The sequence below is a fragment of the Mustela putorius genome, unplaced genomic scaffold, assembly GCF_011764305.1.
Source record: "Mustela putorius furo isolate JIRA1106 unplaced genomic scaffold, ASM1176430v1.1 tig00000135_pilon_pilon_pilon, whole genome shotgun sequence".
NCBI lineage: Eukaryota > Metazoa > Chordata > Mammalia > Carnivora > Mustelidae > Mustela > Mustela putorius.
In genome coordinates this window covers 3512781-3535588 of record NW_025421292.1, presented here as the reverse complement: position 1 = coordinate 3535588, position 22808 = coordinate 3512781, and the positions used below count along the sequence as shown (strand labels likewise).

General features: G+C 46.0%; 1 protein-coding gene across 5 annotated transcripts in view; it reads right to left on the bottom strand.

Annotated features, from left to right (window-relative positions):
• Positions 1 to 22808, bottom strand: part of ZNF76 (zinc finger protein 76) — a 33164-nt gene that overhangs the window by 6443 nt on the left and 3913 nt on the right. For all 5 annotated transcript variants that reach the window (XM_004770678.3, XM_013044822.2, XM_004770680.3 and 2 more), the window contains exons 2-5: positions 7307 to 7475; positions 2919 to 2999; positions 2730 to 2807; positions 1383 to 1582 (exon numbers count right to left, since the gene is read on the bottom strand). In XM_004770678.3, the coding sequence (XP_004770735.2) occupies positions 1383 to 1582; positions 2730 to 2807; positions 2919 to 2999; positions 7307 to 7379 (432 nt within the window). In that variant the 5' untranslated portion in view covers positions 7380 to 7475. The remainder of the gene's footprint in view (positions 1 to 1382; positions 1583 to 2729; positions 2808 to 2918; positions 3000 to 7306; positions 7476 to 22808) is intronic.

The window sequence follows — 22808 nt, the reverse complement described above, 5'->3', positions numbered from 1 at the left end:
CAAACCAGAAACACCTGGGACAGGGGCCTGCAGGTCCTCACCAGGAGTTTCAGCTCTAACCACAGCACCCAGCTGGCTGACTGGGAGCACCAAGTCCTCCCTTGTCATTTCTCTCGGGGACACTGCTGGAGCCACCCACTTCACACCTGCCCCGGGGCTTCAGGGAGCCTTTATTGCTCTTCCGCTTTCCTGAGCAGGGTCCTGCTGGGACTGTCCCTTAGTCTTCATTTCCAGGACACTTTGGTCTGCCCAGGAGCTCCTGAAATGGAACTCTGGAAGGGATGGGAAGTAGGGGATGAATTGATGAAGCCAAATTCATGGCAAGGTCTGTCAGCTCCAGAACAGGGGGTCAAGTAGCTGACAATATTTCACAGACACTTAAAACAGCTGGGGAATTGGAGGGGGACAGTGTCACAGGTGGCCAGGCCTGCTTGGCAGGCTAACCCACTCAGGTGTTCAGATTTCATTCCCATGCCTCACTGGTTCTCAGAGAATCAAGGAACTTCAGGGTTGGACGTGACCTCTGAGGTCATCTAGTCCTGTCTCATCATCTCAGAGGCGCAAGCTAAGGCCTGGGAGCAGAATGACTCACTCAAGGTCAGACTAGATAGTAGCAGCTCTCAGGGGTTTTGATTCAAAGTCCAGTTGTCTTTCTAAAAGCAGCAAGTCTCAAAGAGCCCAAAGCAGTCTTCTGTCGAGTTTTGTGCTTCATGTTGGAAAGACACGAGAGTTTCCTCCTCTCCTCTGATACTGTAGCATAGTCTTATTATAAAAACAACTGCCCCCCCCCAATCTTCGGGTAACATTTGTGGTCCGGGGAGCCCTGCCATTTTCACCCCAGGGAGGGTGCCCCCCGGTCTGGCATGCTCACAGATCTCATTGCCCCCATCCTCCGTGGGCGGGACCACCACTCTGCCAGAGACAGTGCTGATTGACCCTGGGAGAGCCCAGCTCTTCCTCCTTCGAAGCTGAGCTACAGTACAGGCCCTGTGGCCCAAGAATCCCAACTACTCTGCCACATCTGCCCCCGTCACTGCCTACTGAGGTTACGTCCCCAAATGACTACATGAGTTGCCGAGAACAAATAAATCCGAGACCAGCCCAACTCGGTGGCCCAGAAATCTAATAAAAGTCGCTGGCTCTAAGTCGCCACTGGTCCCTTGCAGCCACCTTCCCTCGGCAGAGTTGGCATACATTAGAGGGAGCATCAACAGCAGTCGGTGGCCCCAGTCATGCTGTCATGTGCTCTCTGGACGGTGATATCAAGGGAGCCAGTGTGAAGGGGCAAGAAGGGGAGTCATAGAAGAGCTCTTGTCCCCTACAGTGGTGGTGGTCAGGTGGCCAAGGGAGTGGATGGGCCACGTCAGGCTTGGCGAGCTCACCTTGCTGGCATACTGCTCCAGGGCCACCACCGTGTCTGCAGTGAAGCCCTCATCATCCTCCGTGGCCAGGTCCTCCAAGCCCACCTCCGTCTGCACGGCCAGGATGGCGCTGTCTGCTGGCACAGCCACGGGGTGGTGAATGTAGGCAGTGGAGCCGTCTTCCAGTTGGACGGCTTCCAGGGCGCTGGGGTCATAGCCCTCTGCAGGGAACATGCGGTTAGTCCTGAGGCCGCACAAGGGCAAGACATATGGCGGGCACCCTAGCGTTAAGGTAACAAAAGGCACATATGCCAAGGAAGCTTTCAGCATCTCCTGGTCACCCCCTTGGTGAGTCACTCTGGCTAACCCTTCTTCGGGGGCTGACTCTCCCAAGAAAAAGGTCTCCTTTGAAACTCTGGGAACTCACAAGGTCCCTGAGGACCCAAGGGGACCATCATCATCATCACCTTCACGACCACAAGAACCTCCTAACTGGTGGCCCTCCAATTATCTCCAGGCCACACACCATCCAGAGAAATCTTTGCAGGACACAGAGGAGATCATGTTACCCGATGGTTCTACTACTGCCCACCAGTCTCAGGATAAAGACCAACAACCAAACCCTTATCTTGACATCCTGGGCCCTGCCTTTCTCGTCTTACCTCCCTCATTCCCCCTGCCGCCCTGGCTCCTAGCATGGAATGAAGCATGCCTTTCTTCCTCCTCCCATCTCTGAGCCTCACATGCTGTTCCTTCTGTTCCCTGCCATCCCTCTTCCTCCAGCTAAGTCTACACTTCAGCTCTCAGCCTGAGTGTCACGTTCGCAGAGAAGCCTGAGCATCACGTTCGCATAGAAGCCCTCCCTGCGCTGATCTCTGCTTATGATGATCAGTTCTTCGGTGACCGTTCGTCTCACTTCTGTCTCCCCTGCTAGCCTCTAGGAGAGCAGGCCCACCTTTGTCCTTACTTGTACACACCACACCTAAAGCAAGGTCTGGCATGCAGTGGTTGCTCAAGAAACTACTGGTAGAAGGAATAAATCATTATTCCTCAGTACTTAGAGACTTCAGTCTTAAATGTTACTAAATCTTTACTGCTGGCCTTGGATGACATCCTTGGGTCCTGTTTAAAGCCCCAAGACTTTGCAGCTGTGTTAGAGACAAAGCCACCACTGAGGCCCATGTAAGTGAGCCCAGGGGCTCAGTTTCCCGGAGGCAGAAATTGCCACTCCAAGGGTGGGCACCAGGGAAGGTAGGTGAGCCTGCTAATCCCGTCGAGCTTGGGAACTGCAGCTCCCAAGGCCATGCCCCAACTTCAGCCAATTCTGCCTCCCTTCCGCCCCACCAGTCGTGATGACTGTGACCCCACCTTTGGGTGTGCGGTGTATGTAGGCCATGCTGCCATCTTCCAGCTGTACAGGCTGTCCATCCTCGAAGGAGAGAGCTTCTGTAAGGAGAGCAATCCTTGCCTTTCTCTGGAGCTCGATGCCATCCCAGCCCTCCCTCGGTGGGTGCTGCCTGGCCTCCAGGAGGCTGGGGTGTCTTGGGGTGCCCTCACCTTTCTGCACCGTCACTTGGTGAATGTATGCGGTGGTCCCGTCCTCGAGCTGGATCACTTGCCCTTCCAGCAGCTTCTCTCCTGTGAAGGTGGAAATGTAGAGAAGCAGTTCAGGCCCTGAAGAGGGTCAAGGGACACCTGCCTGCTTCTCGAAGAGGTCTGTTTGAGGCATAGTTTGCATGTCTAAGCATGGGTGACATGCCCTACGTCCCCTGCTCTTTGATTCCTTAGGCCTGGGCCTCAGATGTACCAGGGGTGAAGACATCCCACCATGAGGAACCCTAGAGCCCCCAACAGATTCCCTTCCATTATTCAAGGAGGAGCACCTTCATTTATTATTCCATCCATGCTCTGTGAAGAGGGGACTTCCAGCCTAACGGTGAGCTGCCAAGAATGATCTAAATAGAGAACAAAAAAGGCCCTGAAACCTGGAAAGACCTCAGTAGGTCAAAATTCAGCACTCTAACTGAACTAACAAAATGAAATACATTCCTTGTCTCCCACTGTGCAGTATGCTCGGAACTAGACTGTCTAATAAGGCAGTACAGCTTGTGGTTAAAAGCAAGTGGTTCTGGAACTGTCCAGGGGTCCTGGGTTTGAGTTTTAGCTCTACCTCTGACTAGCTGTGTGTTCTACGACAGTTTATGTAACTTTTCTGTGCCTCAGTTTCCCCCCTTTTGAAAAGAGGATTAAAAACTGTGTTTCTGTCACTGGGTTGCTGTGAGGGTTAAATGGATTAAGGAATGTAAAACAATGCCAGGAACGTGGGTGGTCAGCCCTCAGTAAGCCTTTTTTTTTTTTTTAAAGAATTATTTATTTGATAGAGGGCGAGTGGCAGGGGAGGGGCAGAAAGAGAGAGAGAACTTTAGCAGACTTCCATGCTGAGCGTGGACCTATCGTGGGGCTTGATCCTGTGAGCCTGAGATCACGTCCTGAGTGGAAACCAAAATTCAGATGCCCAACCGACTGTGCCCCCCAAGAGCCCCAAGCCTTAGCTTTTATCATCAGAAACCTGATCTCCCATTTTAGAAGAAACAGAAAATAAAGCAATGGGGAGCTAATGTGGACACCAACAGCCGTGCTATGGCTTATTCTCTAGGCCTGTTCCACTGCCACTGTGGGGAACATCTCCTTCACTCATCTCTGATGTTTTCATTTCATTTTTCTAATTAAACGATGACTCACCTAAGACAACAAGAAGTATGAAACATAAAGACTCCAGAGTTCCTGAGATATTACTCTTCCTTTACCTCAGATCTTTACTGGGAAGCATTTTTCTTTTTAAAAATTTCATTTATTTATTTTTAGAGAAAGTGGAGGGTTGAGGGGTAAGCTTACAGGGAAGCACTTACAAGAGCAACAGGCTCTTTGGTTTAGAATTAGGATTAGACAGGGATGCCTGGGTGGCTGAGTCAGTTAATTGTCTGCCTTCCACTCAGGTTATGATCCCAGGGTCCTGGGATCGAGTCCCACATCAGGCTCCTTGTTCAGCAGGGAGCCTGCTTCTCCCTCGGCCTGCTGTTCCCCTTGCTTGTGCGCGCTCTCTCTCTGACAAATAATATAGGATTAGACAGGCCTCTCCTGATATCCAGTGAGTTTCCCAGGGAATGAGGGGGAAAGAAGCAAGAAAGGTAAGAAAGGAGAGGGAAGAGTTTGTGACAAGTGGTTTGCTTACTCCATTCTTCCCAAGTTTCAGGTTTAGTAATTTGAGCTCTGATGATGTGGGAAAAACACCAGGCAGCTGCTTCTGGCCTAACTCTGCTATCTCTCCCTCAGAAAAATCCCCATACTTGCCTCCATGCTGTCTTCTTGGATCAGTAACCCACAGTTTTACAACTTAGCTAAAGACCGGTGAGGCAGAGACAAAGGTAAGAAGGAGTTCTAAAGGCAGTTAGCAGAGGGCGTGGGACCCCGTCACCTCCACCCATTCGTGAGCCATGGGCTTCCCTGCATTTCATGCCTTCTCTGTCACGGCGAGGGCACCGCACTCGGGGTTCTGAGAGCAGGACCAGAGTTTCTGCTGGCACAGTCACTGCTGCTTCAAGGCACAAGACCAAAGGTTGAGAAGGGTTACTTGAGACAAGATTTCAACCTAGAATCCCCTCTCACAGCAGAGACGACAATGCGAAGGGCCAGGCGGGAAGGATGGCTGGCTGACATGGTCTTCATGTCCTGCGATGGAGAGGTAGCCATATGTTCCCGTGGGCCCCAGTGCATTTTGGTTCACAGGACACTCTCCCACTCTCAAAAATGTTGGCTTGAATAACACATTTTATGCTCACCCTGATGACCGATAAATCTGATAAACTTTTAGAGCCGCCGAAGCTGGCTCCAAAGAGAGAGGGCTGCTGACAAGGACAGTGCCCTGGCCACGAGCTTCAGAGGAGCTCACTGCAGGGGAGAGATGGCGTCTAGGACAGTGTGGTCCTGGTTCCCGAAGGCCGACTCCCCCCTCAGGAGTGTGAAATCAGTTGTGAGTCTGTGTGCACACACACTGTGGTGCCATGAAGCAGCCAGAAAACAGAGAGTAGAGAGAGAGAGAGAGAAACAGGGTGGGCGTGGGGGTGTGGGGATTCAGGGAGACCCACACATGAAAGGGAAAGACATAGGAAAACTGGGTGGCTCTCTCAGGCCAAGCGTGGCCACTCGACCATTCATTCACACACGGTCATTTCCATGCTTCCATTCTTCTGTTTCAGCCTGCTGTGCCTGCCGCAGAGGGGCAAGACCCGTGATAGGGAGTCTGCAAAGAGTTTCAAGCTTCCAAAGTATTCTAGAGAAGTGCTGTTCTCAAGCGGATGGACGAAGCCAACCAGGCCCACATATCATGGACAGCTCTTGACAAAAAACCTTTCCAGGGACGCCTGGGTGGCTCAGTTGGTTGGACGACTGCCTTCGGCTCAGGTCATGATCCTGGAGTCCTGGGATCGAGTCCCACATTGGGCTCCCAGCTCCACGGGGACTCTGCTTCTCTCTCTGACCTTCTCCTCACTCATGATCTCTTTCACTGTCTCTCTCTCAAACAAATAAATACATAAATAAATCTTAAAAAAAAAAAAAAAAAAACCTCCAGAAGGCAACCCTTCCCAACCCAACACTGTCTTAGGGAAAGAGTTTACTGAAGAGATTAAGGGGCCTCTCCGAGGTCATCTGCAAGCAGACAATTTAAAATAAAATCAACAGACAATTTCTCTTGGGAACTGACATACACTTGCACAATGTGCTGAAACGAAGGCGGGCAATGTTGCAATGACAGCACATTCAGGAGGACGGTGGTGCTCAGAGTCCGGAAAAGGCAAAATAAAGCGCAGGAGCGAGGCAATGTTGGCCCAGTGCTGTGCGAGGAGGACAGGCAGGCCATCTGGCATGCCTGAGAATGCTGGTGAGAAAGGAGGCTGTCAGAGCAGTGCGCGTCCCTGGCCCGAAGGCCCGTCCTTCAGTGACATTCAGTTCTCACTTTACAACACACCTTGATTTTAAGTTGCAGAGAGAATGGAATTTCAGGGGATTCCAAATTTCAGATAAACAGCCAATTCTTTTTCAGTACTTTGTGTTATTACTTTGTTACGTTTGTTTTATTTTTTAAGATTTCATTTATTTATGTGAGAGAGAAAGAGAGAGCGCTCACAAGCAGGGGCAGAGGGAAAGGGAGAAGCAAACTCCTCACTGAGCAGGAAGCCCGACATGGGGCTTGATCCCAGAAACCCTGGATCACAACCTGAGTCTAAGGCAGACACTTAACCAACTGAGTCACCCAGGTGCCCCATTATTTTACTAGTTTTAGTGCTTAATCTCATGTTTACACATATCTATCCCATGCAGTATTTGGGATATACTTGTACTAGAAAATTATTATCTATTATTATAAAATTATTATTATCTATCTGCAATTCAGTTTTTTTTTTTCAATTCAAATTTAAGTGTATACCCTTGTATTTTTATTCTGAGAACCTTACTAGGACCTAACGCATGATATCTACGCTTGGGTGTCCCCCTCTGTACATGGTTTAACTTACTTGAAAGTTTCTAGAGAGCACCCAGAAACTGGACAGGGAATTTATTTGAAAAGCAGGAAGTCATATAACCAACACGGTGTTCATTCATTTCCAGAAATATTTATGAACTACTTACCGCACATAAGAAATTATGCCTTTCAAAGGTCTTGGTTCTTCCAGCTGGGCTAGTCAGATTTTCTAGGCTGGCCTGCCTCAATGGCATTTTCTTTTAAAGAGTTCCCTTTTTGTCAGTGACCTCATGAAATTCTCCTGCTGAGTAAGTTGTGGCATGCAAGCAGGAGGGCACAGTCGTGGGGAGACTCTAAGAATGGGACATTCCTCTCCAGAGGCTGGAGGACAGTATGAGATTCTGGGGTACCTGGAAATACTCACCTTTGACAGCTTGCTGGACATAGGCTGTCGTCCCATCACTGAGGGTCACCGTTTGCAGCCCCAAGCTTTCCATGGCAAACTGCTACTCGTACACTCAGACATGAAGTTGGCTTCTGGCCAGCACCAAGAGCCACAGCTGAGGTCAGAGATTTCCCTCTGGGTCACAAGTCTGAGAAAATGGACAGTGTCACATTAGGAGCTGCACAGCTTCCTCCTGCTACAAGGATACATAAAGAAAGAGTGAACGAGGCCAGCTAAGAAGAAAGGAAGATGAATTCTTCAAAGTATAAAACTATGTTTGCTTTCGTGAAGAAGGTGCAAGATAGAAATATTAAAGAATTTCTAAAAGTTGAGCATACAACAGAAGCACGCCAGCCAAGATTCAATGATCAAAACCCACTTTTAAACTCACTCTCCTGGGGCACCTGGGTGGCTCAGTCCATTAAGCGCCTGCTCAGGTCATGATATCAGGGTTTTGGGATCAAGCCACAGGTCAGGCTCCCTGCTCAGTGGGGAGTCTGCTTCTCACTCTCCCTCTGCCCCTCCCCCTGCTTCTGCTTGCTCTCTCTGTTTATCTCAAATAAATAAGTAAAATCTTTAAACTAACTCTCCTTAGGAGGAAGCCCCATTAAAGGCAGGCTGCCAGTCCCAGTGCTGCTGGTTCTGGGGAGCATACATCACATCTCCACATTCTGACAGCTCTCCTACGCTCAGCTCAATCTAACCACTGGCCTTGTTGACCATCATCACTGAACATCCCACAGGCATCACAAACAGATCGAGCCCCAACAGACTCACAATGTGCTCCCTGGAACTGTTCCTCTTCCAGTATCCCCTATCCCTGGGCTGGCATTCCCAGCCACCCGAATAGGTGGGGTTATCCTTGATTCCTCCTTCTCCCTCAAAAGTCTAGATACACCACACACAAAAATTAACACAAAAGGGATTAAACATTTGAATGTAAGACCTGAAACTATAGAACTTCTAGAAAAAAATAGGTGGCTCCCTGACATGGTCTTGGCCATAATTTTTTTGGAGTTGACACCAAAAACAAAGGAAACAAAAGCGAAAATAAACAAGTGGGACTACATCAAACCAAAAAAGTTCCTGTACAGCGAAGGAAACCACCAACAAAATGAAAAGGCAACCTACAGAAAGGGGGAAAATCACACATCTGATAAGGGGTTAATATCCAGGAGATATGAACAGCTCATACAACTTAATAGCAAAACCCCCAAACAGTTCAATTAAAAACCAGGCAGAGGATCTGATTTGACATTTTCCAAAGAAGACATCCAAATGGCCAACAGTTACATGAAAAGATGCTCGACATCCCTAATCGTGAGAGAAATGCAAATCAAAGCCACAATGAGACGCCACCTGTTAGAATGCCTATTATCAAAAAGACACAAAATAGCAAGTGTTGGGGAGGATGTGGACAAAAGGGAACCCTTGTGCACTGTTAGCGGGAATGGAAATTGGTGTAAATTGGAAAATGATATGGAGGTTCCTCAAAAACTTAAAAATAAAACTACCATTTGATCCAGCAGTTCCACTTCTGGGTATCTGTCCAAAGAAAATAAAAACACTGACTTGAAAAGACACACACATTCATCATTATTTACAATAGCCAAGGCCTGGAAACAACTCCAGTGTCCACGGATGGATGAATGGATAAAGAAACTGTAGTGCATATATACAACAGGATACTATTTAGTCACCAAAAAAGGGGGAATCTTGCCATCTGTGACAACATGCATGGACCTAGATGGTATCATGCTAAGTGATATAAGTCAAAGACAAATGCCATGTGATCTCACTCATGTAATATTAAAAAAAAAAAAAAAATACCCAAACTCATAGGTACAGAGAACAGATTGGTGGTTGCCAGAGGCAGGGGTTAGGGATAGGCAAAATGGATCAAGAGAGTTAAAAGGTACAAACTTCCAGTTACAAAATAAGTAAGTCGTGGGGATGTAAAGTATAGCGTGATAGCATGGGGACCATAGTTAGTAATACTGAACTGCATATCTGACTGTTGCTAGAATAAATCTTGAAAATTCCCAACTCAAGAAAACAATCTGTAATTACGTAAGGTGATGGATATTAACCAAACTAACTGTGGTGATCATTTTGGAATACACACAAATATTAAGTCATTATGTGGCATATCTAAAACTTAAATATAATGTTGTACATCAATTATACCTCAATTAAAAACAATTTTAAAAAGCTTAAGAAGTGGGACGCCTGGGTGGCTCAGTTGGTTAAGCAGCTGCCTTCGGCTCAGGTCATGATCCCAGCGTCCTGGGATCAAGTCCCACATCGGGCTACTTGCTCCGCAGGGAGCCTGCTTCTCCCTCTGACTCTGCCTTCCACTCTGTCTGCCTGTGCTCACTCTCACTCTCTCTCTCTCTTACAAATAAATAAATAAAATCTTAAAAAAAAAAAAAAAAAAAAAAAAAAGCTTAAGAAGTCTATGTACTTACTTCGGATGAATATCACCTCTCACATCTCAACTACTCTGAGAGCCTCCTAATTTATGTCCTCAAATAAACCCTTGCCTGTTTCCTAGGCATTTTGTAATATTGTGTCAGAGTGACAAAAAAAAAAAAAAAGCACAGGGGCACCTAAGTGGCTCAGTGAGTTAAGCATCTGCCTTCAGCTCAGGTTGTGATCTCGAGGTCCTGGGATTAAGCCCCACGTCAGGTTCCCTGGTCAGCAGGGAATCTGCTTCTCCCTCTTCCCGCCCCCTCCCCTGCTCATGCTCTAATAAATACAATCTTTGGGGGGGGGGGGAGTACAAACCTAAATTCACCACTTCCATGATCAGAACTCCTCAGCGCTACCTCTTCCTAGCACTCACACTCCTAGTCATCTCCTCCAGTACTCATCACTGTCCCTTTCACATCTGTTGCCCACACAGGACTTTAGGCTCCAGCCTGGTTTCTGGTTCACTGTGGGCGCTCTGCAAATCCTTGTGCAGTGACTCACCGGGTCCTTGTGTGCAAGGAGGGGGCTCCTGGGGCATCCTCCTGGCAGGACTTCCTTTGCATTCACCCTACTTGAGCCAGAGCCCACAGTTGCGAAGCCTTGTTCAAGGTTTAGCAGTTAAGATTCCCACTGCCGCCCAACCACAGAATTCCCCTGGACTTGGCATCTGGACTGCCTACTTGGTACTCACTATCTCCGGACTGATCTTCTCAGTCAGTGCTGCCCAAACTGTTTTCATGTCGGGGCAGCCAGAGAGAAGGATGTTTGTATGTGGCAGATGCTGCTGCTTAAAGCCAGGAGCAACCAGCTGGGGCTCTGGCAGCCCCAAGGGCTGAGCTGGTCAGTATCTTTACATAACTATAGCCCACTTTTGACACGCTGGCTGGGATGTTCTACTTTAGACTTAGCATCCCCGCTAGAATTATTCATTCATTCTGCCCATAAACATTTACTGAATGGCTACGCTACTAGGAGCAGTAATAGTGAACAGTGCTGTAAAGGAACAGTGTACTGGGTGTTTTATACATAACTCATTTAATCCTCACAAAGATCCAGTAATTAAATACTGTGATTATCCTCATTTTATATTTGAGGGAATTGAAGCCCGAGACACTAAGTAACTTGCTCAAGGTTGCACAGCTAGTAAGTGCAAGAGGAGGATTTTGAATCCAGGCCGTCTGGCTCCAGAGTATGTTCTTAAATACTTATTATTATTATTATTGTGCGGCCTAGTACATTTTTAGCTAAAGCCACCTGAAAACATTATTTTGGTGTGCAAGCTTATGCATTTTTCTGACAAGAAGGGAGTTTAAAGGGGCGCCTGGGTGGCTCAGTGGGTTAAGCCGCTGCCTTCGGCTCAGGTCATGATCTCGGGGTCCTGGGTTCAAGTCCCGCGTCGGGCTCTCTGCTCAGCAGGGAGTCTGCTTCTTTCTCTCTCTCTCTCTCTCTCTGCCTGCCTCTCTGTCTACTTGTGATCTCTCTGTCCAATAAATAAATAAATAAATCTTAAAAAAAAAAAAAAAAAAGAAGGGAGTTTAAAGATTGCATGAGTGTCTTACAGGGCTTAAAGGTAAAGGACCACTGCTCTAGATGGGAATTCTGGCAACTGACCCATCTTATCCTGTCTACTAGGATCCTGGCAGTGACCCCAACCTTGCTGAGAGCCCTGATAGCCCCAAGTTCTAGTCCTGGTCTCTCTTGGTCTGCTCCATGACTCTCAACTTTCAGAGTCTTAAGCAGGGAGAGAAATTCTTTTGGTAACCTGTTTCTGTTAACAGCACTGTCAGAGTAAGGACACACATGAGACCCAGGTCTGAAAACAAAGCCAATTATAGGTTGAAACGGGATTACAAAATGGCCCCAAATCTTTAGAGCTGGCTCCTGTAGCAACGGTTGGTTTAATTGAGCACATCTGTACTCTACTGGGATTTTATGAAGAAAATCCATGGCACGCTTACCAACACGGGTTCTGGAGTCAGACAGCCTGGCTCTATCCCTCTCTGAAGCTGTGTACCCTTGGGCAAGTCACTGAACCTCTTTGAGCTTCAGATGCCACTTGTAAAAAAAAAAAAAAAGGGGGGGGTTGCTACTAACAGCACCTTCTCCAAAGGTTGCTGTAGGGTTAAATAAGGTCACATATGTCAGCATTTAGCAGTGCTGGCACATAAGAAGTACCCTAGAAAAACTGGCCCTGAGGAGGAGGGATGCGAGAGGAACGGAAAGGGAAGTGCTTTCGAAGTGACAGGCATTTCTAAAAAGTAGCTAAAGAGTGGCAATGCCGTCAACTAGAAGTCTGCAGAAATGGATTCGAATCTCAATTCTATCTCCTGCGACCACCTCCTGAGCCATAAGGTGAAGTGCTGCCCTGGAAGTCCCTAAAACCCTTCCCACTGCTCGTGCTAATTATATTTACCACACAGACAGCCCCGAAGAGTGCCAGCCACCGTTCAAAGTGCTTTACCTATATTAACTCTTTTAATTTTAAAAATAACCCTACGAAGAAATTAGATCCATTATTTCCACTTTACGGATGAGGTGACTGAAGCTTAGAGGCAGAGTCATTTATTCCAAGGTCCCACAGCCAGGGAAGGGCGGATGCCAGGATTCCAAGCCAGGCTGGCCGGCCCCGGCCCGTCCCTCTCAATACACAGTGCATTTCTTCCTTCTGCCAATCCAGGCTGACACAAAACACTTGACTACTAATGGTTTAACTTTGCTGTCATCCACTGTAACTGAAACCCAGTCCTCCTGGACCTGACCACAATGGAAAGAGGGAAGAGCTGGAAGCCACATTTCCCAAAATAAGGCTTCTTACACTCAAAGAAAACAAATCTCCACTCCCTTTACATGTCCTCATCTCCAGGCTAAATGTTCCATTTTCCTCCCTAAGCCCATAATATAAGCCTTTATAAGTGGTCCACTCTGGCTCTCCAGCCCTTCCTGATCTCTGGTGCTGCCTTCCACCAGAGACTGACCACAGGTGGGGAGAAGGCTGCTGTACGCGTGTCTGATGGCCATGTTCCTCCCTTTCCTTTGTGGAATGATGCTTTCCTCGGAATCCTTCTGTGCTGCTACTAAACTAGCAACAGAGATACTAGCAGAGCCAAAGAGAGGCCTGTCACTGCCTCAGGACAGCTGTGCCTGTGCATTTCCTGCCCGCACTTGACATTTCAGATTCATAAGTCCGGTGGCCTTCTGAGCAAGGACGGAGAGGGAGCAGGGGCAGCTGCTCTGTTTCTCCTTGTAGGCAAAAGATTCGTCAGCTCCCCAGTGACCTAGGCTGGGTGTAAGGGAGAGATAGACTGGGGATGGTGTGGGGGATGGGAGAGAAGAGCCACATGACAATGGGTAGGGATGAATAAGGAGTACTCTGGACTCTTCCAGAACTTGCAGCCAGCTTCTCTGTCTGTTGCATTTTAAAATGAACTTAACTTCCAAAAATAAATAAATAAATAAATAAATAAATAAATAAAATGAACTTAACTTATTGTTGGCTCTGTAGCAGGCAAGAGCCCTGTGGCTCCATAATACATGTATGTCTCCTAATGTAAAAATGTAAATTATCATTTATCGGGGAGAGAGAACATTTAGAAAAGCTTTTTGGATACTTTGGATCTTTAGGTCTTTCCATGAAACAAGATGTGCTTCAATTGTCTCCTCAAAGCAGAAAGATAAGGGCCATGAAAGACAGAAAATTAGATGGCAGCCATAAATTTGTGCTTCACTTTGGCATGGTTCAGATCTCATCTGACCCACACCAGAGCAAGGCGCCTTGACTACAGGCACCTGTTCACTCTTCTATCATTTTCTGCTAGTCTGAACTCCTCAGATATTTGGAATAAGGCTTTCTGTGTCCTGCTTCAGCCAGCCCAGAGGATAACTGTATGCAGAAGCGAAAAGAAAAGGGAGGGAGGAAGAAAGAAAGGAATAAAAAGAAAAATAAATCAAAACATTTGCTTGGAAAGAGAAGAATGTTCAGCTTTGGTGGGGGGGATAAGGCAAGGAAGACTTAACTTTCACTCAGAAAACTAGTCATTTGGAAATAAACAAAACTGCTCAGAGAGGACAAAGTGACATTAGGTTGGGAGAGACAGAGGCTGAGCAAGTCAAGTGGCAAACAAATGAGAGCCAGATTTGGAAGAGCTGTAGTAAAATGATTCAGTATTTGTTATTATAGAAACAAACCAATGCACACATAAAACCCCTACTGAAACAGGCTTGGTTCTGTGGGTTTCCAAACAGTAAAGAGAAAACAGGAAATTAGTAACAGAAACTTCCATTAACATAAGGTACATTTAAAACATCAGCTAAACATCTCTTTGCAAAAAAAGCACACTGATTTTAAAAGCCCAGATCACTTTTTAGCATGATTCCTATTTGGCTACTACAATTTTTAATTTTTATTTTATTTTTTTTAAAGAATTTATTTATTTATTTGACAGAGAGAAATCACAAGTAGGCAGAGAGGCAGCAGAGAGAGAGGAGAGAAGCAGGCTCCCCACTGAGCAGAGAGCCCGATGTGGGGCTCGATCCCAGGACCCTGAGATCATGACCTGAGCCGAAGGCAGAGGCTTTAACCCACTGAGCCACCCAGGCGCCCCAAGCTACAATTTTTTAGATTTGAATTAGTCACAGAAAAGAGAATAATCAGGCAAAGTAGATTATTTTTAGTTCCATAAGGGCAATGAAAATGTAGACCCTTTTACTGAAGAACAGAATTCATTTAAACCAAAATAGGTAACTTAAAAACCTAATTTTTAGTCCTAAGTCTAGGGTGAGTTTTAACACCTTAGTTTATAAACCACCAAACATAGAATCATGGCTGAGTTTCAAACCCACCGTCAGTCCATGGAAAGAAAAATCTAGAATAAAGTCTTTTTGGAAAGGTGAACCTAAGGGTATGCTCTACTGCAATACACAAATTAATACAGAGATTATCAAGTTACATCTGACTTGTTTCTGGGGTCACTGCTGGCTTGGGAAGGGCTATTTTCTTTTTTTTTTTTTTTTTTTTTTTAAAGATTTTATTTATTTATTGGACAGAGAGAAATCACAAGTAGATGGAGAGGCAGGCAGAGAGAGAGAGAGGGAAGCAGGCTCTCTGCTGAGCAGAGAGCCCGATGCGGGACTCGATCCCAGGACTCTGAGATCATGACCTGAGCCGAAGGCAGCGGCTTAACCCACTGAGCCACCCAGGCGCCCCAGGGCTATTTTCTTTTTAAAGATGTTATTATTTCTTTGACAGAGAGAGGGAGAGTACACAGGCAGGCAGAGAGAGAGGGAGAAGCAGGCTCCCTGCCGAGCAGAAATCCCTGGACTCAAGACAGACGCTTAATTGACTGAGCCACCCAGGCACCCATGGAAGAAGTGCTATTTGAAAATGAAACATGCCATCAGCCATCAGGAGGGACTCGATCATCATGCTCATTTAGAAGCATCACATTACTTAAAAACATCACCTCGGGACTAAAAGGTTAAATTTATTCCATCAATTCATCAGAATGGAACAATATCCAAACCTCAGCTAGGAAGAAGAGACAGTTTTTGCTTTTGAAGCAAATGAAAAGTCAAAAGAAGAGTTAGGTTTAAAAAAAATCAATATTAAGAGAAAATATTAAAGAAAATATAAGACATGATATTAAAAACACATGCAACTTAAATGTACACTTAAAAATGGTTAAGACGGTCAATTTTATGTTACGTACATTTTGCCACAATAAAAAAAAATTGGGTGGAAAAAACCCCACACACACAGACACATACAAACTTCCAAGAACAGTATCAAATTCCCACTGGAATAAGATTAGAGTATGAAGGGGCGCCTGGGTGGCTCAGTGGGTTAAGCCACTGCCTTCGGCTCAGGGTCATGATCTCAGGGTCCTAGGATGAAGCCCCGCATCAGGCTCTCTGCTCAGCTGGAAGCCTGCCTCCCCCCCCTCTCTGCCTGCCTCTCTGTCTACTTGTGATCTCTCTCTCTGTCAAATAAATAAATAAAATAAAATAAAAAAGATTTGAGTATGAATTCATACAGGGAAAAACACTAATAGTAAATAAATAATACAAAAAAGGTGCTCTCTCAATAATTAAAGTATGAGAAAGAATAATTATGGTGGTATTATACTTATCCCATTACCATAAATCAAAGGAGAAGTATTAACATCCAACAGACAATGAGATAGCCCAAATCCAAAACAGTGATAACACTAAATGCTGGCAAGGATGTGGAGGAACAGGAACTTTCATTCATTACTGGTGGGGATGCAAAATGGTACTGCAAGGCAGTTTGGCAGGTCCCTACAAAATCAAACAGTCTTACCAAATGATCCAGCGTTCCTACTTTTAAATGGGTTGAAAACTTACACCCACAGAAAACCTGCACATGGATGTCTATAGCAGTTTATTCATCATTGCCAAAAGCTGGAAGCAACGGAGATGTCCTTGAATAAACAAACTGGGGTACACCCAGACAATGGAATATTTTCCAGTGATAAAAAAGAAATGGGCTATTAAGTCACGAAAAGACGTAGAGGAAACTTACATGCATTTTAGTGGAAGAAGCCATCTGAAAAGGCTACATACAGTATGGTTCCAACTATATGACTTCGGGAAAAGGCAAAACTAGAGAGACACGAATAAGATCAGTGGTTGCCATGGGGTATGGGGAGTGGGAGAGGAGGGATGTGCAGATGGAGTACAGGGCATTTTTAGGTCAGTGGAGCAGTTCTGTAACGGTGGACATATACCTGACATCATGTATTTGTCAAATCCCATAGGATAGACAGCACAAAGAGTGAACCATAACGTAAACTATGAACTTTGGTTACTAATAATACATCAATATTAGTTCATCAATTGTAGCAAATATACCACACCAATGTAAGATGTTATTGATAGGGAAAACCCGGAACTGGGGCATAAAGAAGGGTAAATTAGAACTCTCTGTATATTCTTTTCTTTTTTTTGAGAGAGAGCATGAGCGAGGAGAAGGTCAGAGAGAGAAGCTGACTCCCCATGGAGCTGGGAGCCCGATGCGGGACTCGATCCTGGAACTCCAGGATCATGACCTGAGCCGAAGGCAGTCGTCCAACCAACTGAGCCACCCAGGCGTCCCTTTCTTTTCTTTTTTTAAAAAAGATTTTGTTTATTTATTTATCAGTCAGTCAGAGAGAGAAAGAAAGAGTGCACAAACGGGGAACAGCAGGCAGAGGGAGAAGCAGGGTCTTTGCTGAGCAAGGAGGCTGACGTGGGACTTCATCCCAGGACCCCGGGATCATGACCTGAGCTGAAGGCAGATGCTTAACCAACTGAGCCACCCAGGCGCCTATCTCTCTCTCTCTCTCTCTTTTTTTAAAGATTTTACTTGAGAAAAAATGAGCCAGAGCACAAGCTGGGGGAGGGGCAGAGAGAGAGGAAGAGGGAGAAACAAACTGTCCACCCAGCAGGGAGCCCAAAGCAGAGTTTGATCCCAGGATCCCAGAATCATGACCAAATCATTTAACCTGAGCCACCCAGGCGCCCCAGGAACTCTCTGCATTTCCTATTCAATTTTTCTAGAAGCCTACAAGTACTCTAAGAAATAAAGTCTGTTAATCAAAAAAAAAAATCCAACCATCAATGTTAGTGAAGCCAGGAGGCAGGCACAAATGGGCCTTGCAGACGGCACTAGAGACTGCTCCAAGCTTTCCAGAGGACAGACATGAATGCTTAATCCCACCGGGGAAGGCTCAGGATCTGAGATCTAAGAACCTTGTCTTCATAATTCATTCTACAAAAAGAATACACAGAAAACAGAGCTACTTGCACAGGGTGCTTGTTTAAGCCTTTCGGACAAGAACCATGAAGCCCATCTGGATGGATGAATGGAGGAAAGTGAACAAACGAACATTAAATGAAACGAGACATAAGGTTCAACACTCATCCAGTTTCAACTTGCGGACACCTTAACTCCAAGTGAGGTTAAGAGCGAGAGAGTCCAAAAAGAGAAGAGCAGGTGCGCTAAAAGGAAGAGGTATAACCTTTAAAAAGATAAAGTTGCTGAAATGAAAAGAAACCAGCATGGAGCCAAGAGGTACTTCTCCAGTGGACACTAAATGCATTTGCCTGGTTATCAGCTCCTCCCTCTTGGGGTCTCCCTTTATTCCCCCCCGCAGCTCCCCCATCACTAGCTGCATCTCGTCCCTGCCAAGTCCTGCAGAAAAAGACATCTATTTCTCCTTTAATTCACGCTAGTCTAAGGACAGAGGTAGAGAACTCCTTCCTCTAGGATTTTCCTTTCTTCTAACTACCAGAGGTTTAGCGGTTATCTTTTCATACACGGTATTCTTCAAACTGGGCTGTGTTTGGCTTTGCATGTCTTGTGGAATAAAATGTCAAAGTGGAACACCATTCAGTATGCTATGCCCATCTGTAGGTGATCTGTATATATTTTTAAAGATTTTATTTATTTATTTGACAGAAAGCGAGAGAGCACAAGCAGGAGAGCAGCAGAGGGAGAGGGAGAAAATGAGGCAGGCTTCCCACTGAGCAGGGAGCCCAGTGCAGGGCTCGATCCCAGGACCCTAGGATCATGACCGGAGCCAAAGGCAGATGCTTAACCAACTGAGCCACCCAGGCACCCTGGTGATCTGTTTCTTTTTAACTCAGAGCAATGTCTATGAGACTGTGGGGAAATACACAGAGTCTTCCATTGCTGGGGGAGTATAGAGTGGTATGAGCTCTAATGAGGGCAATTTAGCAGTATGGATCAAAAGTATAAATGTACCTACCATCTGATCTAGCAATTTCATGTCTAATCTGCAGGAAGACATACATATGTGGAAAATGGTATGGGTCTAAGGTGAGTCATGGCACCCCTGTACGTAGTAATAGCAAAAACATTAAAAGCAGCATAAGGGTCTGTCAGTATGGAACTTCTATACAATGCAAACATAGGTAAATGAGGAAGGTCCTCACATACTGACATGCAAAGATCTCTAAAACATATTACAGAAAAAAATGGGAAGGTATAAAACAGTGCCTTCTGTAGGAAGTCTGTGGCAAGATGGTGGAGAAATGACTGTTTAAGGTTGCCCGCAGCAGGGTAACTGAGTGACGGGGGAATAGCAATGCAAGGCTGACTTTTCACTGAACTCGGGCCTCGGGAATGTATCATCTATGTTAAAGAAACAAATACAAATACATGAATAAAAGAAGAAAGTCTGAGAGCATTCCTTGCACTCCTTTTGTTGGCTAGGGCAATATCTGATTCTCCAATCATGAGGCATGGCTAGTCCAATGCTGACAGCATGGATTTGAGGTTATAGTTTTATAGCAAAACCACATCTGAAAACTGAGCTTGACAATTCGTGGACAATATGGAAAGGTGATCAAGCTGAGCAGGAGGCAACAGCAAACCTGCTGGGACCTGAGAACTTGCTGGCTCTAGGTCACAAAGGTGGAGGGGGAGGTCTGGCTGAGTGATGGCCAAGCAGAGGCTGCCTTTCTCCCTCCCTGTTTCTGTGGCCTCAGACAGGACTTACTAGGTTGAAGGGATGATATTCTCAGACAGAGAGAACTCAGATCTCAGGGACACCCTCCACATCTAAGCCTCAGGTCAGTTCTACAATCTCACAGAGTCCCCATTTCCTAGGTTCTTATAGTAACTGCATGGGTGTCAAGCTTCACCAACTATCCCAAGGCAGTGGGGACATCAATAAATGCAGTGAGAAACAGTACAAAGCTAGCAAGTTGTATCTGGGCTTTTCAGAAATGAACCATTTATTGAGGGCAAGCTGGGGGTGAACAGAAGTGCTCAAACTTCCAGCTGGGGCCAGTCTACTATGCTGTGAGCTTTGACTATCACATCCAACAAACCAGATCTTTTTGATTCTGAGCTCTAAGTGAGGAGCCTCAAGAGGCTGCATGCTTCGTACCAGCAAAACAGGGATAACTGCAAAGGATCCGTGAGACCCTTACGTCCACACCCATTTCTCGACCCTGACTGGGAGCTGCCAGGGCAAGAGGCAGCTGAGGTTTTGTCAGTAGCTTAAGGCTGCCGGTTAAAGACAATGGCTTTAGTTGAACTTGGATTTCACCTCAGTGGTTTTGTTTCACTCACCAGGACAAAATTTCCCCATTACATTAAATGTAAGATGCTGATTACATATCCACTCTAAACAAATTTTGTGGGTGACCTGTCAACAAAGATGGGCTGTATCCTGTACTCTTATTGAGATGGTCAGAGAAGCCTCCTTACAATATAAACACTGAGATCTAAATGACACAAGGATAAACACGGCACAGCGACTGTTTCCAGATGCAGTGAGGGAGTCACTCTGACACAGTATGTGACTGAAATACTGTATTTAATTATTGAGTATTAAGCATTAATACTTAAATGCAGTATTTAAGTATTGAGTCCTTAAATGGGATTCTGCTGGGGGTGGGGGGGAATAACACACTCCTACATTCTGTTAGACTGCTTACAACTTACATTGCGGGAGAGCACGCGTTTTGGTATAATCAGCACCTAACAAAAAATGTGTCCCCAGACACAAAATGAATAATACCATTAGATCACATAGCTAACCGAGCTCTTTAGCTCAAATCTAAATCCTCAATCAGCTCTGTGAGGAGCTTAACTGTGAGGAGCTCTAATGACAACTCCTGAGGCCAGATTTGAAACCATCTACTACAGAATGAGTAGCTCCTGAAGATCCTAGCAGAGGAGTAAATGCTGAGTGAAAGAACAAAGGAGGGAAGAAATGGAGTCCTACCACCCTAGCTCTTAGCTGGGAGGACCACGTTTCCTCACTTGGGATAGCATCTTGCCTCATCTCTGACATCCACGTTGGCTTTTCTCCCAGACCCAAGTCAAGCACAGGCTTTCCCTCGCCAACGTCACACCAGACCACCAGACTCTGGCCTGTTTCCTTATCACTCAGCAGCAAAGCTGCACCGAGAAGCTAGCCTGTGGTGTTCCACGAGGGCTGAATGCATCTTCTCTGTCTGTACCCTCTGTGTCCAGCACTCACTGCGTGTTACTTAAGTGAAGGAAGGAATCTTAACACCAACACTGCTACCTGGTGTAGGGGTCAGCAGTTTTCAAAATGCTCTCAGATATACAGATACATTATCTTGTTGACTCTGAGCACTAATCCATTGCCTCTCACAGTGGGTGTGGGCTGAGAAAAGGGCTGTTTCCAGTCCAACGCAGTCCTTTTGCAGATGAAGATCTGGAGGCCAGAGCTACGGGACGGAGTTCCAAAGGATCACCCAACTGGCTGGCGGCACAGCCGGGCCTCTCATCTGAACTGCCAGTGTTCTTCCACTGTACTGCCCTGTCTCTTGCGCAGGAACAGCGTTCTTTCAGCTCTCAGGTGAGCAGAAATTTACGCATGTCTCATAGACTTGTCTATCCCGCTGCTTACGCAACATCTCTGTGTCCCTAAACACCTGAAACTTGACACATTTGCAAGTGAACTCCTTATCCATCCTTTCTCACACCCTGCCCCTCCTCCAGGCCCCCTTTCAGTAAATGGTAACTCCATCCTTCAGTCGCTCAGGCCAAATATGAAGGAACCAGTCTCGACTTCTCTATTTTTCACATGCCATATCCAATCCATCAGCGGATCCTGCTAGCTCCTCTTTCAAAATAGAACAAGAATCCAACCACTTCTCACTCTTCCACTGGTTTAACTTTGGGTCCAAGCCATCAGCAACCCTTGCCTGGACTCTTACAATAGCCTCCTAAGCAGCTTCCCTCCTTCTACTCTTTCCTTCTACAGGTTATTCTCACCAAAGCAGCCAATATGATCCTGAATGTCAGATCATGTCACTTACTTATTTAGAGCCCTCCAATGGCTCCTCTCATGCTGCACAATGAACTCCTGACATGACCTGCCACCAAACCACTCCCACCCCTGCATCTCTTGCTCTGTTGCCCCTGTCTTACCCTACTGCAGCCAGACTGGCTGGCATCTTCGTGTTCCTCAAAGATAGAATATATGAGGCAGACTCCTCCTCTGGGGCCTTTGCATTTGCTGTTCCCTCTAACTGGAATATATTTCCCCCAGATATATGCTTGACTTACCGCTTAACTTCTTACAGGTTTTCTACTCCAATGTTACCTTTTCAATGAGAACTTCCTTAACCAGCCTATTTAAAATTTAACACCCTGACTCCTGGTACTCTCTCCCTTCTCTACGTAATTTTCCCAACATAGATTTTACTTTTTATTTGTTTAGTGTATGTCTCACCCCCATGGTGAGCTCCTTAAGTTCTGGAACTTTGTCTAATTCACTGCTCTATCCCTGGGTACTAGTAGATAGCCAACAAACATTTGTGGAAGGAATGAATGAATGAGGGAACGAATGAACACTCACCACTTTAAGATCTCCCAGTAATCTGAAGGCCGTAAGCCAGAAGGGGTAGACCCTAGCTGAGCTCTGGTCTCTCCTTCACCTTCCACCCTCCACATGGCCTTACCTTCTCAGGTTCTGGGCAATGGGTGCTTGCTGCCACCATGTTCCAATTTCTGGGTTACTGGAACAAAATTCTGCTGGGTGCTAATTTTTGTATTTAGCATCCTGCTATCTCACCAACACAAGAGGTCAGGGATAGGTTAGACTAAATATACTACTTAACCTAGATAATAGTACTGACTCAGTAACATTTGTGTTGAGGTGTTTTCCAAGGAACATTGCTAAGTTTGCACTTGTTCATCTACCTTTTTTTTTTTTTTTTAACTTCTATTATGGATTTCAAACACATGCAAAACTAGAAAGAATAGTGTAATGCATCCCATGAACCTATTACCCAACTTCTACAACTGCCAACATGTTGCCAATCTGATTTCCCCTAGTCCCTGCTCGTCTTTGCAACCCCCAGTAAATATCTCACCTGGCTATTTTCTTGAGAACTGGTCTGTATATAACAGACCCTGGCCTTGTTACCATTGTGTCCCAGCAACAAGGGCAACCAATCCCTCTAGTCTTACCAGATATACAGTGAAAATGAGCACTCACGCCCA